At 45.8% G+C, this 18,281-nt stretch overlaps 1 protein-coding gene and 2 pseudogenes across 1 annotated transcript; all 3 read right to left on the reverse strand.

Annotated features, from left to right (window-relative positions):
- Positions 1-1,371: 1,371 nt before the first annotated feature.
- ALDH2 (aldehyde dehydrogenase 2 family member) lies at positions 1,372-18,106 on the reverse strand. The gene is made up of 13 exons (XM_066609564.1): positions 17,886-18,106; positions 14,446-14,550; positions 11,910-12,050; positions 11,728-11,807; positions 10,238-10,349; positions 9,818-9,946; positions 8,653-8,766; positions 5,852-5,954; positions 5,154-5,338; positions 4,579-4,743; positions 3,817-3,974; positions 3,232-3,346; positions 1,372-1,919 (listed from the first exon to the last, which is right to left on the reverse strand). The coding sequence occupies exons 1-13, from the start codon at positions 18,012-18,014 to the stop codon at positions 1,887-1,889; spliced, it is 1,569 nt and encodes a 522-aa protein (XP_066465661.1). The 5' UTR covers positions 18,015-18,106; the 3' UTR covers positions 1,372-1,886.
- On the reverse strand, positions 9,090-9,212 carry LOC136634836 (5S ribosomal RNA; annotated as a pseudogene).
- Positions 9,242-9,356, reverse strand: LOC136634752 (5S ribosomal RNA; annotated as a pseudogene).
- Positions 18,107-18,281: the final 175 nt, after the last annotated feature.

Raw genomic sequence — 18,281 nt, forward strand, 5'->3', positions numbered from 1 at the left:
ACCTGTGGAACTCCTTGCCACAGGGTGTGGTGGTGGCAGCTGACCTGGGTATATATGCCACGGGTTAATGGGGTTCAGTGCAGCTGCAATCAAAGGGGATTGGGCTGATTCCTGGAGGAAATGTCCATCACAGGCTACGAGCCATGACCCGCTGGTGTTAGAAGTGGGGCTACCTCAGGAGGGCATGTGCAAGGGAGGGCGCCAGGATGCCGGTCTCTTGTCTTGTGTGGCTTCCTAGGATGCAGGAAGCTAGACTGGGTGCGCCTTTGGCAGGCTCCAGCGTTCCCATAACCTGGAATTTGTTTTCTTCTCATGCCAAAGACTGGCCCCCTCAAAATGGCAGCCCTGACCTCTGCATCCACCGCAGCCCTGACAGGGTTAAATGTGCCGTCAGACCTGCTTTGAGCTGGGTGAAGTCAGACTGGTTTCCAGTCTTTGAGGAACACACTGGTGTTACCAGCAGTGACTGCAAACCAGTCCGACTGCATCCACCAAGAAGTCACATTTAATCCTGGCAGAGTTGTGCTGGAAGCAGGGGTCATGTCATGGAGGCGCACCTGTCATGGCACAGTTTTGAGGGGAAAAGAAGCATCTAATTATGCACACACACGCATGCACGCGTATGCATGGGCACCCCCACATCTTCTCTCCGTCACACGTTCAACTTTATGTGCCATCCTGACACAGTTGCCACGTTTTAGAAGGAGAGGGTAGCAACCACTGCGGTTTCAACATACCACATGTACCCTTTCTGTTTCCCAGACTATGGGCACAATCCTAACCTGGTCCACTCAGAAGTAAGTCCTATTTTGTTCAGTGGGGCTTACTCTCAGGAAAGTGTGGTTAGGATTGCAGCCTTGTTATTTTCATGGGAAATACAACCCATTTTCAGAGACAGATGGTTAGCAAGAGCAAGATAATCCCAATTGTGCTTTGGAATGAAGCCACATCTGCAAAAAGGCTGCTGACAGCTTCCCACTGTGGCCAAAAGATACCATCAAGACTCATGGGGATAACATGAACCATTGTTTCGAGCCCTGGAGCATGTCCTCAGCCCCTCTTCCTTTTTTATGCTTCAAACAAGAATGAGATCAGGCCCCTTAGCCTGAATGTAAATCCTGATTCCTCACCTTCAGTCATCATGTTAATTAATTCCACTATAAATACATTCACATAACATTAATTTCTTGGTTTCTCCTAGCTCTGCTACAGGTTGGTCCTGGTTCTTTGGCAAATCAAGCATAGACCTGTCTTGTCTTGGCCCATTTAAACACATGGTGAGTATATGCAAACTATACATTGTAGAGCAATGAGAAAAAAAAGTTACTTCTGGCTACTTACATAAAAGATGGGAAGGGCTGAAACAGGTGGTTTACTATGAAATTTGCTTTATGTATTTAATATAGATCAAAAGGAATAATCACAGGTGCCTTCTCTTCACAGCATTTAACAGATTAAGTAGCCCATTTTAGAGTATAAAAATGAGAAAAGCGTTCTGTTCAGGTTGACCATTGAGCGGTAAAAAAGAGCTCTCTATGTAGCCTCCCCTTTCTTCTGACCCACCCTCTCCACATTCCATTAGAAGCTGGTACCCTACAGCAATTATTTTTCCAGAAGACTCAAATGGATATCTGGGAAGCAAGCTATTCAGGTCTTCAAAGTATGCAATGCAAATATACCAAGAGTTGTTTGGTGTAGAGAAAACACCAAGTACAACATAAGCAGACAAGGACACACTTTTCCTCAAGCATATGAAGTTGCACGTGCTTCTAAGGGTGTCGCTGAATATACTTCACAAAGGAGGACTTGAGTCAAATCTTCATACCGCTAACCAACGTCGTACAACATACATGGACGGTTTCAGGAGCAAAGGTAGCACGTGGTCCTTAAGAATTCTTCTGTGGAACTTTGATGGTTACCTGGAAAGAAGATAGTTTGTTATGTTTGTTTGCTACTGTCTACTTTCTGCACACTCTAAAAAAGACAACCTACCTCAAGTTGGTTTTAAGGGTTAGCATCATCAGGCAAATCTGTTTCATGCAATTCACCAGGAACTGCTTGGGGTCTGCACCACATTCTGCTGGATTTACATTATCTAACCAACTGTACAGGTTCTTATTTACTGTAGAGGGCAGCCATCCAGCACAAGACCAGGCAGGATTAGGACAGACAACTTTCAGGTATATATGCTTCCTTGTAGTTTCCTTCAGTTAGCCACCTGGACTCTTATCTATGGTCCAAAGTTTAGCAGCAACGTTGATATCGCATGTTTGATATTGTGAGAGCTGGCAGGCCATAAAAGCCAAGATGCAGAGCAGTACTTCCATGCTGCAAATCTGACCTCTGCCATGATCTCACTGTGTGGCCTTGGCAAGTCATTCCCTCACATCCTCAGCTCCCTGGCTATAATAAAGCGATAACTATCCTTAGTCAACTTACAGGTTTGTTCTAAAATCTAAAAGTATAGGTGAAGTGCTATCTTCTTGTTGGCATCCTTCAGTCTCGGAAGACTATGGTATCGCACTCTGAATAGTGTTCTGGAACAGAGTGTCCTCTCCAGTGTGCAAAGCCTGGGTAAAGTAGATATGGAGGATAGACTGTTACCCATGCAGCAAATCCCCCCTCTCCACCTCACTGAAATGGTCCAATGGAAAGGCAGAAGCCAATACTGTTCGTTCCAGCAACGTCGCAGGAGTTGCCAGAACGTGACTGTGTTCAGCTATGAACTGCCTCAGGGGCTCCGGCTCCGGATTTTGCCTCGAGGTTGACTCCTGAAGCCTTTTCCATAACTGGATGTAGCCGCAAGGCAGCGGAGGTTTGGGATCAGAGTTTTCCTTCTCTCAGATGAGCTGCCTTTCCAGGCTAATGAGTCCCATCTACCCGGTGGCTGTTCAGTCGCCTCTTACGACAAGTACAGCCAAATGAAGTGCTATACAAATGCCATAATAATAATAGCAGAAGCATACTAAATTATTAGTTCAGGGTTATTCAGAAAAAAATGTAAGTGAGATAATGAGACTGTCGCATTATAATTTTACAGCATGAGCCGGGCTAAGTCCTCCCACAAGCAAGACAACTTCATTATTTCTTGCCATTTTCTACTGAAAGCTGCAGGTGCTTCAGTGGAAAAGAGGGTTGAGATTTGATTGACTGAGACCTTTATTGGCATAAAGGTTGAGATTTTAACACTATGTTCTGCATTTTGTCAGGAGGAAAATGAACAATACTCACTGTTTTCACTTCCATGTATGGTGTCAGACCATATTCTCCACCCTCACGACCTTGACCAGATAATTTGTATCCACCAAATGGAGTCTGACTGCCAAACACATTGTAACAGTTTATCCTGGAACAGACAATGACAGCTATTTTGTTAAATTAAGTTCTACATAGGCAAGGGGAAAAAAATTAAAGAATCCTGAGCGTTATTCCTTGTCCAACTAAGCACTTCTGAGTCAGATACTGTGAACGTGGTTCATAATCTGGAGAACAGGCACAGAAATTTGGATTCCTGTTCATGCAAGAACCCAAACTGATGAAAACTTTTAATAGACAGATGCCTTTGGATAAAGAGCTGAATTTTACTCTTTCAGACTGTTTGTTCCTTGGTAAATGTGATAGCTCTCTTTTTCAGATTTCCCATATCTAAGCATGCTGTGCCAACCGTAAGGATTAGTAAAATTGGTTCCTAAAAGAGGAAAACTAAACCATTAGTGTTCAGCAAATTCTGCAAACTACTGCTCTACATGGAAATTTCTAAGAGCCCATAAAGAGGAGGAGAATTTAGTCATCACATTCCCATGTTTAGCCTCTTACCAGACAGTTCCAGCACGCAGGTTCTGGGAAATGTAGTTTGCTTTGTCAATATCTCTCGTGAAGACTGCTGCTGCCAGCCCATATTTGGTGTCATTTGCTCTGTGGATTACTTCCTCAATGGTTTTGAACTTTAGGATTTGCATGACAGGCCCAAATATCTGAGGAAAAGGAACAAGCACAAACACACATGTTTTTTACTTCCATTCCAATCATAAAGTAATTGCATTCTCAGGAATAGAGCCCAAAACAAAGCACCTATTGCGATAAAAATTCACAGAACCTAATATAAGGGTATATATATTATATATATACTGGCAACCTTCAGTCTTGAAAGACTATGGTATCACGCTCTGAAAGGTGGTCCTGGCACAGCGTCTAGTGTGGCTGAAAAGGCCGATTCGGGAGTGACAATCCCTTCCACACCGGGAGCAAGTGCAGTCTGTCCCTGGTCTGTCTCCCTGGCTATGGGCCTTCCTTCTTTGCCTCTTAGCCTCAGACTGTTGGCAAAGTGTCTCAGCGCATGTGGAAAGCGCTCAGTTTCCTCTCCTGTTGTGAGCGAAGAGTCCATGAGGGTGCATATTCAGATAAGGTGCAGATAAGGTGCAATATAAGGGTGCATATTCAGATAAGAAACCTGTCAAAATTCCATGTTTACAGCTTGTGCAATTCTGGATTTGGCAGTTCAGTAATACTGAGAGACGCAATCAATAGGATAACAGAAGTGGGAGAATGATAACTATGGCAGCGTATTTTCTTCCTGACCTCCTCTCGAGCAATGGTCATGTTGTCCTGCACATCTCCAAAGATGGTTGGTTGGATGAAGTAGCCCCTGTCTGCAGCAGAGTTGCCACCACAAAGTAATTTGGCTCCTTCCTTTTTGCCAGTACCAATATATCCAAGGATCTTCTCGTACTGAGTTTCATCAACCTAAAAGGACCAATAAAATAGTGATGAGTCAACTCTTTAGAAAAGAGACCCAAGAATCATTTTACCATAGCATTGTGTACATGCCCATGGAAACAGCAGTTCTTCAGCAGAATGTATATACACAGTCTGGGGGTTTGGACCATGGGTTTCTACCTTCTCCCCCCCGTGCAACTACAAAACCAATGTTACTTTTTCATATTTCAAACCATCTGGAGTGACAGCGACATGGATTTTATATAATGGACTTTATTTCTAAACTGAATACTTTGTATTCTTTGCACACAATGTCCAAAAGCAGAATTCCTTCCAGTCTGGAATAGTAGCCCCGGTTTTTTCAAAATGCAGAACATATGTTTATACGGGATTGGGGAAAAGGGTTGGACAAGGGGAGATTAGATCATGACCCCCACCTGAGGTCCCTGTTCCGTTTTGAAGTCAAATGGGTTTCCAACCACCCTGTGTTTGGCTCGTTCCACGCTCCTCTCCACAAACTCATGATATACATCTTCTTGGACATACGTTCGAGATCCAGCACAGCAGCACTGTCCTTGGTTGAAGAACAAGGCGAAATGGGCTTGCTCAACAGCCCAATCCACTAGAAGAGAGAAGGAAATCAACCAGTCAGCAGTCCCTACACCGCAGCACCTCACACACTTAGGGCTCCCCAGTTACCACCATACTAAACAAAATGCACGACTGATCAATATATTGCAAGGAAGACTAGCTAAGGTCTTTTTTGCATCTTTTTAGATTGTGAGCCCTTTTGGGACAGGGAGCCATTTAGTTATTTGATTTTTCTCTGTAAACCGCTTTGTGAACATTTAGTTGAAAAGCGGTATATAAACACTGTTATTATTATTATTATTATTATTAAGGAACTGCACATGCCCTCTGAACCAAGTTTAATTCTCCACTTTCTGTCCCCACCATCTGCTATTCTTTAGTTGCATGGTATACTTTTTGTACATCCTGCTGTGAATGTTGAGCTTCTCCAAATCATTGCTAGCCAAGAGGCTGCCATCAGCTAGAGTCCTGGATCCATCGAACCCTGTTTGCTGAAGATGCAAACCCTTCTCCATTTTCATTCCTATGAAGGAGAGATTCTTACTGTCAGCATCAGACATGATGATATTTGGGCTTTTTCCACCAAGCTCAAGGGTCACTCTTTTTAGGTTACTTTCTGCTGCAGCCTTCTGGATCCGGTGGCCAACCTATAACCAAGAGATGAATCAAGTTTGCTAGATGTTTAAAAAGTCTATTAAGGTACTAGTGTTGAGTGGCATTAAAATCAAGGCATCGCAGGAAAGGAACTGTTGGCTTGTTGGTCACAGCATGACAGCTGGTGATAGGGCCATCAGGACCAAGGGAGGTAGGAAGATAAAAGGACACAACAACAACAACAGGTATTTATATACCGCCTTTCTTGGTCTTTATTCAAGACTTTATTACATAGGCAGGCTTTTATTTAAATCCCTTATTAAATAGGGATTTTTACAATTTGAAAGAAGGTTCTTTCTTTCAAGAACCACTACATTCGAGGTATTTCATTCCGATCTGGCTTCACATTCTGGCCTCCATCCTCCCACGCTCAGAGCAGATGAAATAGCTCGGCTTCAGCTTGTCAGCTGCTTCAAGGTCGCTTCAAGGTCGAACTGGTGACCTTGTGGATGTTATCTTCAGGCAGACGGAGGCTCTACCCTCTAGACCAGACCTCCTGCCAATTGTTTTGTTGGCATCCATTCCAAGGTGGAAAATAGCACTCTGAAATATTGCAACAATTCTGTTCTCCCATGGTCCCCAAATGACCTATTAAGTCCAATTAAACATAGTGCTAAAGTGGCTGTGAAAAGTCAACTGTTCTTTAACCCTCTGACAGTGGGCAGAGCCCAACTGATCTCCTTCCTTCCCCAGGTACCAGCCCAAGAAACAACTGGCTCCCAGCTCTGCTCTTCCCCATCAGCAGCAAAAAGGAAGGCACCAATTGGACAAGGGTGTTCCTCCTATCACTAACACCCACATCAAAAGAAAGGAACCCAAATGTTGCCCACTGGAGTCTTGCAGCCTGTTTCTAAACCAATCAATTTGGAAACAAGTCCCATTAATTTCAATGAGCTTTAAGTCTATATATTTAGAGTCACAGCCTAATTAAGACAGCTATTTTGGTCACATCTGTTTCAGAACAGACAAGCTATAGCACTAAAAAAAAAGTGAAAGATTACTATGGATTAGTTGTGTGGGGCATCAGCGACAGGTTATACCTCCTCCCTCCTGGTTATACCTGGTACGCAGGTAAGCTAGAATGGGCATTTTGAAGAAGGCTGCCTGCGGTCTTGTTTTGCAGAAGGATTATCCAAATCCCACCATCACCATAGCAATAAGAAGTTTCAACTTGCCTTATGTTCCCAGCTCTTGCAAATACTAAAATCATTGGCTGCTGGTTTCAGAAGGAAATGAAATGTTATACACCAGACAAGCACCACCTCTTTCAGCAGTTACCTCCCTCCTCTCCCAGAGAAGTAATTGATGTAGACAATCTACTCCTCCGAATAGCTCTGAAACTTTAACCTCTACACCTTTGCCCACCACAATACATTTTAAGCTTCTTTCAGCTATAGCTGTGGGCTATGTGGGCATGAGTATTATTCAAGGTAGGAGGGTTTTTAAAGAGGCAAGCCAAAGCTTTTGGGACTTCTTCCAGATCTGTGAACCAAGTTTCAAGCAAAGACAAGTCAGCCAACCTAGGGCTAGAAAAGGACCATTTTCTTCCACAATATAAGAGCCCTGCTGCATCAGACTAAAAGATTCATTTAGTCCAGCATCCAATAGGAACAAGCCAGATACTCCTAGAAAGCCTGTTTATTCTGCTTGGGTGCAACAGAGGGAAAAACATGAATGCAGCCCCTGAACATGGAGGTTCCATTTCACCACCAGGGCTGATAGCAATGGATGGACCTCTCCTCCATCAATTTATACAATCCCTTTTTAAAACCATCTACATAAGAGCTGTCATCTTGTGGCATCAAATTCCATTAGTTAATTTTGAATTAGGTGGGTGTATTAGGGGCAAGATGTTTTCACCCAGTGACCCCTTAAACTTCCTTTTCAGGCACCAGGTAAAAGCTGTTTTGTTTGCCTGAGCATCTAGTAGAATATAATTGTGCTGCAGTTCCCCAAAGTTTCAGTTGCTTTCTATTTTGTCCTTGTATTGTTTTAATCTGTTGCAAGAACACCTTGGAGACTGAAAAACTGGGCATAAATCTTCAAAGATGTGTAAATAAATACAGTAGTATCTAAAAACAGTAACAGCACTACTATAGTCACATCTCTTGTTTTCATAGCACATGTTGGATCACCTTTTGTGGCTGTGTCAATTAGCTGTCTTCACTGCAAAATCCTGACAATAAAAGGCTTAGGACACGGCTTTTCAAACTGGGGCGTCGCCCTTAAGGGGCGGGGGCAGCCTGGAGGCAGGGAAGAGGCAGCGGCGCGATCCCCAGGATCGCGCCGCTCAGGGGGGCTGCAGGGGCTTGGGTGCATTTACCCAAGCCTCCTGCAATCTCCCCAGGCTGCGGGGAGCCCGGCGCAACCTGCAGCAGGGCTCCCCGCACAGTGAAAGTAAATGCGGAGCGATCGCACTCCACTTCCGCAGTAGCAGAGTGCTGCCTCCCCCGCACCCCTGCAGCCTCTCCCCGCCCATGCAGGTACTTAGTGGCTCTCAAACTCTCCCAGAGAGTTTGAGAACCACTGGATTAGGAGAACACGTCAAAATCATGATCGAAGGACTCACTTGAAGCTTTTAAGTTAGGTCAGCAGCCAAACATTGGAGAGACTGAAAAACTTGTTCTGTACATTTCCCCAAAGGCACAGAGCAGAGAAAAAGGAGATGATTCAGACATGCAAACCCCTCACCTCAGTGGAACCAGTGAATGCCACTTTATCTACATCCATGTGGGATGATATGGCAGCACCTGCCGTGTGTCCAAATCCAGGAATAATGTTCACTACGCCCGGTGGGAATCCGGCCTGCAAGGTAAAGTAGAAGAGACAATTTTATCCTACTGTAGGCAGAAAGTTTAGAGGTAGGTGACTCAGTGAAGAGGTAGAGGCCAAAAACATTGGTTTCACACAGCATGTCCCATGCTTCTTAGTTGCAGTTAAATGGTTGGCAACCTTCAGTCTCAAAAGACTATGGTCTAAGCCTACAGCACCCAGTATTCCCAGGCGGTCTCCCATCCAAGTACTAACCAGGCCTGACCCTGCTTAGCTTCCGAGATCAGACAAGATCAGGAGATAGCGTTCAGTAGAGGGAGGTGGCTGGCAACCTTTAGTCTCGAAAGACTGGTATAAGCCTACAGCACCCGGTATTCCCAGGCGGTCTCCCATCCAAGTACTAACCAGGCCTGACCCTGCTTAGCTTCCGAGATCAGATGAGATTGGGAGATAGTGTTCAGTATAGGGAGATGGTTGGCAACCTTCAGTCTGGAAAGACTATGGCAGAAGCCTACAGCACCCGGTATTCCCAGGCGGTCTCCCATCCAAGTACTAACCAGGCCTGACCCTGCTTAGCTTCCGAGATCAGACAAGATCAGGCATGTGCAGGGTTGTGGGCAGGCAATAACAACACTGAAACAAAGATAGCTTCCAAAATTAATGGAAGAGGGACAGACACAAACCATGAACTCTACATTACAAATCTAAACTGATTTTGCAGTAGCGTATGTACTTCCACACAAAAGGTCCCAGATTCAGTGTTTAGTTAACTCTCCAGGATTTCAGGCCAGAAAGTCTTTTATGGGCTTACCTGGAGTTATTGCCAATCAGACCCAAGCTGGACAGTTCTAACATCAAGGGTCTGGTTCAATATAAGGCAACTTCGTAATGTAAAGGGTTACGGTTTCCTTTAAGGAATCTTGTGGACTCAAAATTTTGACAAGATACCATAGAAATCCCTAGCTTGCTCAGAGAACAATGCATTTTGGTAGGTGTGCAGTAAGTATGAATGACCATAACACACATTTATTTGGAGCACAGATGTGCAAGAAAGCGACTGTGTTGAGAAGCATTGATCTCTCACCTCTTTGACCAGATTGGCCACGTACAAACCGGTCAGGGGCGTTTGCTCAGCCAGTTTCATCACCACCACATTCCCCGTGGCCAGTGCAGGCCCAAGCTTCCAGGCCTGCATCAGCAATGGAAAATTCCACTGCAGTGAGAGAAAGGAGAGGAGGTTACATTACATGGCATTAAATCCAGTTGAATCCCTTTTTGTTGTAGGGTCAGGGTCAGATTTCGTTGGTCCGCCCCGAACACCAGGGATGTTGCAACCTTAGTTTTATACAGATATGATCCACTCTTGTCCTGCTGGGCTCTGGAGGTGGACTCAGTGGGGGGGGGGGAGCGTGAAAGGGGAAAGAAAGAACCAAAACATACGGGCAAGTTCTTGGCATAACTCAAAATGCTAAGTGTCAATTTCACAAGAAGTAGTGTTACTCACTGGAATGATCTGCCCACAGACCCCAACAGGCTCATGCCTTGTGTAGGTGAAGAAGTCTCCATCCAAGGGAATGGTTTTCCCATGAAATTTGTCTGCCCAGCCTGCATAGTACCTGACATAGAATAATGTAACTGTTGACTCCACATATTTGACACAGGAAAAACAATGGACTACTCACATAGATCTTTGAAAATTACTATGTCAACTATTTTTGGGGGGGAAGGAAGACAAGACTATATTGCCGCCCTGGGTCCCTTTGGGGAGAAGGGCGGGATAGAAATAAAGTTTTATTATTATTATTATTGCAGTGGCTTCCAAATGTTTTTGACTGGTGGTTCCTACTGGGCTACTGGCCATGGCTCCCCATTAGGGCTACAATCCTATACACTATATAGAGTGGTGGGTTTTTTGTGAGGATTCCATGGCTCTCCAAGGAGCCATGGCTCACAGTTTGGGAACCAGTGTTATATTGGAACAGAATTCCAAGAGAGAGACAAAAATAAGAACTATATACAATTTTTTTACGCTATTGGGATTCTCAAATGGAAAAAAAAAACAAGACCAACATTACTCATCTCTTATTTATTAATTTCAGCAAAAATCAGGAGTTGCAAAACTTTGCTGAAGAATGGCTCCAGGAAGAACCTCGCTGAGCAAAATGACTAAGAATTTACTGGAGTGTTAAGACTTAAAACAAGAAGGCAAACAAAATAGAGAATTGGGGTCAGCCCTGGCAACCAGGTACTGAATTTTGGAAGTGCAATTTTATCTTCAACTTTCTACCTAACAGCTTTTGACTCTGTAGTGTTAAAATTTCTTCACCTTTGTGGAGAGCCATGAACAGGTATGCTTACAAAGAGAGGTATACAAAATCAACATGGACTTTCTTGCATGACTCAAATTTCATGCAAACCCCAGCCCATTTTGAAGTGCGTGCAAAAAACACACAGAGAGAGGCTCTGTATAGGTTAGCTGGAGCTGCCCATCCCACTAGATCAGCTCTCTCTTTTGTTTCAGTTCAGCAACTATGCAGCTCTCCCCCTTCATTGGCCCAGTTCCATCAGCTGAAAATATGAACTGCATTTGAGGGTCATAAGATCGCTATTTCCTTGTCTAAACAAAGAAAAAAAATTGAACGGAAATGTCCTGTGTATATAACTCCAAGACATTCCTAACAAGTAGCTTGGATGGCATTACTCCATTCCACAGAGGGAAAGCTCAAACAAGCGTATAGGATGATAAGAGTAGCCCTGCAAGATCAGACCAGAGGGGACCCAGTCTAGACTTGTACCTTGTTTCTGCAGAGGTCCACCTAATGCCTTGTTTGTTCTGAGTCTACTACTACTCGCCATTTTTGGTTGGACAACCTCAAGTTCTAGCGCAATAGGAAAAGGGGGCCTGCTTCTTGCTATTCGCTGCTACCACACCAGCCAGCTCATCCTTCTCCACTGCCTGGTAACAGTCACAGTCTCACAATAGCAAATTCTTACCGGAGTTGCTTGACAACCATATCTAAGTCCACCAGATAAGAGATGGAGTATGGCTTGCCATTGTCCAAGGTTTCCAGAGACTGTGAATGAACAGAAATTAACCATTGGAAATGTTACCCGATAAGTCAGAGAACTGATTACGAAGCCACACCACCAGAGCCAAGATAGAAGAGCATACGTACAGCCAAATATGCCCGGTCCCTCTCAATCAGGTCTGCAAGGCGGTTTAGCAGCTTGCCTCGCTGGGAGGCATCCATCCGTCTCCAAGGAGAGCCGAACTTGAAAGCTTCTTTGGCAGCATTCACGGCCTTGTCTACGTCAGCCTAGAAAAAATTCCAGGTGAAACAGGATGAAAAAGACAGAATCGCTCTGGTCGTGACCAGTAATGTAGCAGCAGCTGCCCCAGAGGGCCAGGAACAGCAAGGTACAGGCCTGATTAGGACACACCTAGGTGGTGGCCTCCATGCACATCTGACACTGTGTTCACTGAGACAACCTGGGTGATCTGGGGACCAGTTGGACTGTCCAGCTTGTGCTGCTATTGCAGTATCTGCAGCATGTCAAAGATGGGAGAGCGAGGGCCAATACAGATTGCAGACACTGAAGCACACTGACTGCAGGGATGAAAAGAGAACCTAGACGTGTGCTCTCATTCAGAACTTCTGTCTAAACCGTACTGTTGCAGTTTGACAGGGTTTTTTAAAAGAGGCAGAGGCCCTCTCAATGTCTGGACGGAGGCCCTTTTGTGGACAAACATGCACAAAGCAGAGCTGCAGGAGAAAGATTCAACAAAGTAGCAGGAACACCTCGCAAGTAACAACGCATCCAAAACAAGTGAGGTAAAGCAAAAAGAAAACAAAGGGAAGAGAGAACACAATTGCAGATTTATTATTAAATACCACAAAAAGTAGGTCACAAAGTGGTTTACACAGCAAAATAAATCAATGCGTGGTTCTCTGTCCCCAAAGGACTCACAATCTTAAAAAAAAAAAAATAAAGATGTGGAAGAAACACCAAACAGCCTCTGGAAATGGCACTCTACTGGGGTGAAAAGGGACTGCTGCTCTTGCTACGTATAAAGGAGCATCACTTGGAAAGGCCTCTCGTCATCCAGCTAGCGGGGTGTAGAATAAGCCAGGCTCCAGACGCAAGGAACGATGATAAGAATTTGCTACCAGGTTTGTCACCCCATTAAGTAAATCTTATTAAGAATGCAATTATATTTGCATATGGGTAAATGCAATGAAGCAAAAAGCACATTTCCTTTGCTTTTAGATTGATCCCAGCTGTCTCAGAAGAGGCATCCCCTCCTGTGAGAGAAAGGAGAAAATGCCTCTACAATGGTGCTTGCCCTTGGCACTTTTTAGGAGCACTTGTATTTTTTTTTAAAGTTAGAAACCTGCTGCCTGATTACAAGGCATTTCAATGGAGCAACGTAACCAGTTAAACACCTTACTTGCTGCTCGTGGTCAGTTAGTTCCTTGCCCGTATTTGCAAGTCACTGGCAAATCATCACTAATCTCAATGACGCAGCAGTTTGCACATTGCAGCTGGAGGGCAGCAACTACCTGAGGTGGCCTTCCACCTGCTGTGTATTTTTTCTCAGCGGTGTGCATTCTGGCGCTCTCCTATGACAAACCTGCAACTGCATTTCCTGCTGTTCACGTTTCCTATCGCCTCTCACTCATTTTTCCTGGCCTGATGCTGCTCTGCTGGGCAACTGCCGCTTCAGCTCTGTGCAATTTTTGCTGCGTCACGCCTCTTTGCTAATCCAGCTGCTGCTGCCACTGCCTCATGTCCCCGTCCAGAGATAATGCGATTGTGAAATTGTATGAAAGGGAACGAGCCTATCTGGTTGCTATAAAGTCACAAAAGATTGCCAATCAGTAAACCAAAAAATGTTTACTCTGCCTGTGTACATCTGCTGGTGAGGGCCTGGCAAATGTTTGTTTTACAGCCTCCAGCAGAGGACAGATAAATGGGATGGGTGGAGATTTCTCTACTGCCAGCCAGTTATTTTTGGCATGTGGAGTGGGGAGAGAAACTGCAGACACTGGTAAGCTTTTAAGTATTAAATTTATTCCCTTTCCATTCTAGGAGAGAACAGCTTAACATATAGGAACCCACATAGCCATAAAACACACACTTGAAGTCAGTGCTGTGTAGTAGTTAGATCAGTATAGGAGAGACTCCATCACAAAGCTCATTGGGTGACTCTGGGCCTGTCTGCATCTCTCTCAGCCTAGCTGAGGGTTGCAACTGCCAGGGTTGTTGCAGGGATAACATGGGGGAGAGAAAGGGGGTAGAATCTTCTCTGCCTTTTTAAAGAGGCAAATCCAGAAGGCCTCAGGATGTGAAAAGTCCATGTGAGAGAACTAGGAAAATGTCTGACATGGCAGAAGCCCTGTGTGAATGGATAGGGCTGCATGATCTTCTCAGATCATGCAAAGAGACCAAAACCCAGATGGATTAAACACTAACGACAGTCTACAGATAAACCCATGCACAGTTTATTTTCCCACCAATACTTATTGCACTGAGCTGTGAGCAACAAATAGTCGGTTTATAGGAAAAGGAGGCATGAATGATGCTGCTTTCACATATCCAATATTAACCAAGATTCTGCGCCAACCATCACAAACCATCCCAGGGCTTTCCATGCAAATTTTGCAGCAACAGATGAATGGGGCTTCCATTTCCCCCCAGAGCAGCACTTACTTTGTCTCCTTCGGCAACCTGGCAAATAACCTCCCCTGTGGATGGGTTGACAGTAGGGAAGGTTTTCTTGCTGACTGCGTCATGCCACTCGTTGTTGATGAAAATCTGCAATTACAACGCACACGTATAAGCAGTCAGGACCTCACCAAGCCAAATCCCTTGCCTCAGCAGGCAGCTGGAACATTTTGGCTTGCTGGAGAGGTAATGGCTTTGTGGAACCTCCAGGTTCCAAGGCAGCATATCACCGCATTTGAGATGTTGTGAACAGGCATGATGGCTGTGGCCTTCATGCCCTGCTTACAAGCTTCCCAGGAGCTCTGGATTGCTGTCCCTTCTTGGAAGCAGAGTGCTGGACTAGATGGATTCACAATGTGAAAACAAACTTTGCTTGCAATCCTAAAGTTACTTCACAGTGAACTGCATTGAACTGCACAGGGCCTATTACTGAGTAAACAGGCATGGGATTGCTGTGTTAGTAGAACCATTGTCACTGAACTGAGAAAGTAGGTTGGCAACCTTCAGTCTCGAAAGACTATGGTATAAGCCTACAGCACCCGGGATTCCCAGGCGGTCTCCCATCCAAGTACTAACCAGGTCTGACCCTGCAAAACCCTCTGTTTTAAGGGACATGTTTTGTCAATTTCTATAAACTATTTGTCCTAAACGACATAGTCCCAAACATTTAAATAAAAGGAGGAAATATGTAAGGACAAGATTAACTTGCACTTTAAGCGATTTATCAAAACATGTGGGAGCAGGAACAAATGTGGAGATGGCTGCCCTGTTTATGCAGTACAAGCACAGATAACAATGGAAGGGAAAGAACACACTAGATCAGGAGTCCCCAAACCTTTTGGCCAGAGGGCCACATCAATTATCTGGCATGGTGTGGAGGACCAGAAAAAAAAATTTAAATATAAAATTTAAATAAATAAATTGGAGATGGAACTTAGATGAGTGAATCAATGAACGAATGAGCTCATTCATTCAACCTCTCTGGCCCTCAGAACACCCTCCAGACACAATCAGAGCACAGTTCTGGTCATGTTCAGTCAAGTGGGCCAGAGGCTTTGGACAAGAGGTTGGCTGCGGGCTGGAAAGAGGCTTGCTGCGGGCCGCATCTGGCCCCCAGGCCGGGGTTTGGAGACCCCTGTACTAGATTGTAGCAAAAGGATCAGTTCCTGTTCCCAAGAAACAACAATGTTACTAACTTGGTGGTTGGTGGCTACAGCCAGAAGCGTGCATGCATTTTGTTAATAGAATTTAATCATCTGAAACAGCAAAGATAATTATAGGAATGGGGACAGACAAAAACAGAGGGGTCCCTATAGTGGAAAAGCGATAGAAATGCAAACCGAATAAGAAAACTGTGCCCAGGTCTTGCATCCTAGGTGTTCATTCCAAGGGCCTCTTAACATTGCCAGGTTTGGAGCCTGGAGTCTCCAAAGGATCTCAAAAAACAAGGCAGGGAAAGATCTCTCTAGCCAAGATTGTGGAGAGCTGCTGCCAAACAGTGCAGGAGAAACAGAGCTGGGCAGACTAGTCAGTTTTTCTTCTATCTAGCAGGGGGAGAACGAGTGTTCCGGCCCACCCCTGCACAACATCTTGCCTGCTGGCTGTTGCCTGGCACCCTTTTTGAGTTGGTCCTTGTCCTTTAAGGGTTCGCTTTTCCCATTAATTTCATTAAGTTACATCAGCCACTCTGTGATCTTTTGGGGGGTTGAAAAGCAGTACACTGTAAAAAGGTTTTAAATAATGAGAGCGTACTCATACACACCACACTTTTCCGGCTAAGATTGGCTCCTGAAGAATTTACAACTAAAAGTCGCACAAATGTATTTCATTACAAAAGTGTAATTAGGGGTACATAGATGGGGCGGTGCCCTCACATATGGCAATATAGGGCTTGCCTCAGGCTGCAGGCGAGATTGGCCAGTGGAAGAGAAGCAGACCCACAGAAGCCCCATTCTGTGTACCCCACATGGTCGAGACAGGAAGAGCTGTAGGAGGATTCAGAGACTGGCCGCACTTCCCTATTATTGTCCTAGAAGGTCCCAAGTGCAAACCTCTGCAAATCCGGTTAAAGGATCTCCGTTAACAGGAAGATTGAACTCTTGCACATCTGAAAGGGGAGGGGAAAAGAAGAGCTATTTTTCCTGTAAGCTCTTTCAGAATAAGCCAGAAGAAAAAGTTCTGCAGAGAAGTTTGCCCTCCCCCCCCCCGGGGGGGGGGCAGGGAAGTTCAAAAGCCAACTTTGCAGGCTGGGGCGTAAGTCCTGGCAACTGAGCAGGCAGGGACACTTGCCAAGACTTATGCAACCTCACTTTGGGAAAGTAGCCCAACTTTCAGCCTCCAGATACTCTTCAGCCTCATAAGGAGAAGTACTGGGAGGCTTCTCAGTTTCCAGAGGAGAGAGGAAAGGCAGTTACAGGAAATGTAGCAGGAGGTTTATAGAAGTCTGAATGGGGTGGAGACAGACACAAGCGTTGTGGACCCTTTCTCAGAATTCTTGGACTTGGGTCAGCCAAGGAAGTTGACCTGCCAGCGGCACTCAGGATTCTTAGATCATTTGTCTGTGAAGACCTGAAACCTGTTTGCAGAAGTTAGGTAGGGGGCAATGGGGGGACAGGACCAGGCCTTCCCGGGCTTAAAGGAATGCTCCGTCAGCTATTGTTTTCTCAACTGCTATTTTGAGAGTTTTAATCTTCCAGGTAGGGGTGATCTGGAGCTACACAGCTTGCCCCACTGCTTAGAGCCCAGTCCTAAGCCTATCAACTCAGAAGCAAGTCCCATTGTATAGTAGTGGTCCCCAAACTTTTTAACATCAGGACCCACCTGAAAAAAAGATTTTGCAACCATTCAAGCCTCAGTGGCTATAAAAGTTCTTTGACCATAGTACTCCCCCCAAATAGCAGATAGATTAGACCACGTGCAGGTTAAACAAACTAAGTCTAGCCGTAGACTAGTCTAATTGTCAGTTTTGTGAGCCACCAAAAATTGGGTCGGCCCGAAGTGGGCCAGACCCACAGCTTTGAGAACCACAGGCGTATAGGATTGCAGCCTCATTTTGTAGCATTTCCATTAATTTTTTCAGGCTTGTTGGTAAGCTGAGGGAGGGGGGGGAGAGAAAGTATGCTTTTGCATTGGGGAGGGGGGAGAACTGGAGGGACTGCCCAGGCTTGGGACACCTGCTGGAGCGCAGGGAAGAAGCCCAGCGAGCTGAGGTCTAGGTATTGAGTAGGGGGCGAGTGGAAAGAAGAGGGTCCCCTGCAGGAGGAGCAGGCTGGGAGAGCCAGGCGCTCTGCACATGCTTGGGAGCACTTCCCCCCCCCCCGTGCTGCATTAGGGAGTCAAGATCTCAGGGGAGGAGGCGTGCACCTGCTCCCCCAGGAAGGGCCTGGCTCCTTTTGGGAGGGGACCCCTTGCTCGGAGCTGCTTACCTTCGTGTAGGGGATATCCGGCTTGGTGTTGGGCGCAGGCACAGCGGCAGTGGCCGCAGTCCTGCAGCCCAGGACCGGCGCCGCCCAAGAGGGCAGCCGGCAGGAGCGCCGCAAAGCTGCCTGCAACATCTTCTCCGGCGGGGCGACTCGGATCTCGGCTCCTCCTGAGATGCTGCACCCAGCTCCGCTCGCCTCCTCTCCCTGCCTGCTGGGGGCGGGGGGGGGCGCGACCCAGGCACAGCCCTCTTCCGGGGAAAGGCCCTCCCACGGAGCTCAGCCGCCAGGCTGTGCTGCACGCAGGAAGCTTCACACGTTAAGCGTCTGCCATCGAGTGCATGCATCGAGGCTGCAGTCCTAGATACGCTTTCCTGGGAGCAAGAACCATTGGACGAAATG

This window comes from Tiliqua scincoides, chromosome 14 (genome assembly GCF_035046505.1).
Source record: "Tiliqua scincoides isolate rTilSci1 chromosome 14, rTilSci1.hap2, whole genome shotgun sequence".
Taxonomy (NCBI): Eukaryota; Metazoa; Chordata; class Lepidosauria; order Squamata; family Scincidae; genus Tiliqua; species Tiliqua scincoides.

Bases quoted from the DNA above. Each gene is read 5' to 3' on its own strand.
- ALDH2 (XM_066609564.1), bottom strand. From the start codon at position 18,014: ATGTTGCAGGCAGCTTTGCGGCGCTCCTGCCGGCTGCCCTCTTGGGCG. The intron at 12,051-14,445 runs GTAAGTGCTGCT...AATTTTTTCTAG, and splicing joins AGGTTGCCGAAGGAGACAAA to GCTGACGTAGACAAGGCCGT. The intron at 1,920-3,231 runs GTGAGTATTGTT...TCTTCTTTCCAG, and splicing joins CATACATGGAAGTGAAAACA to GTAACCATCAAAGTTCCACA.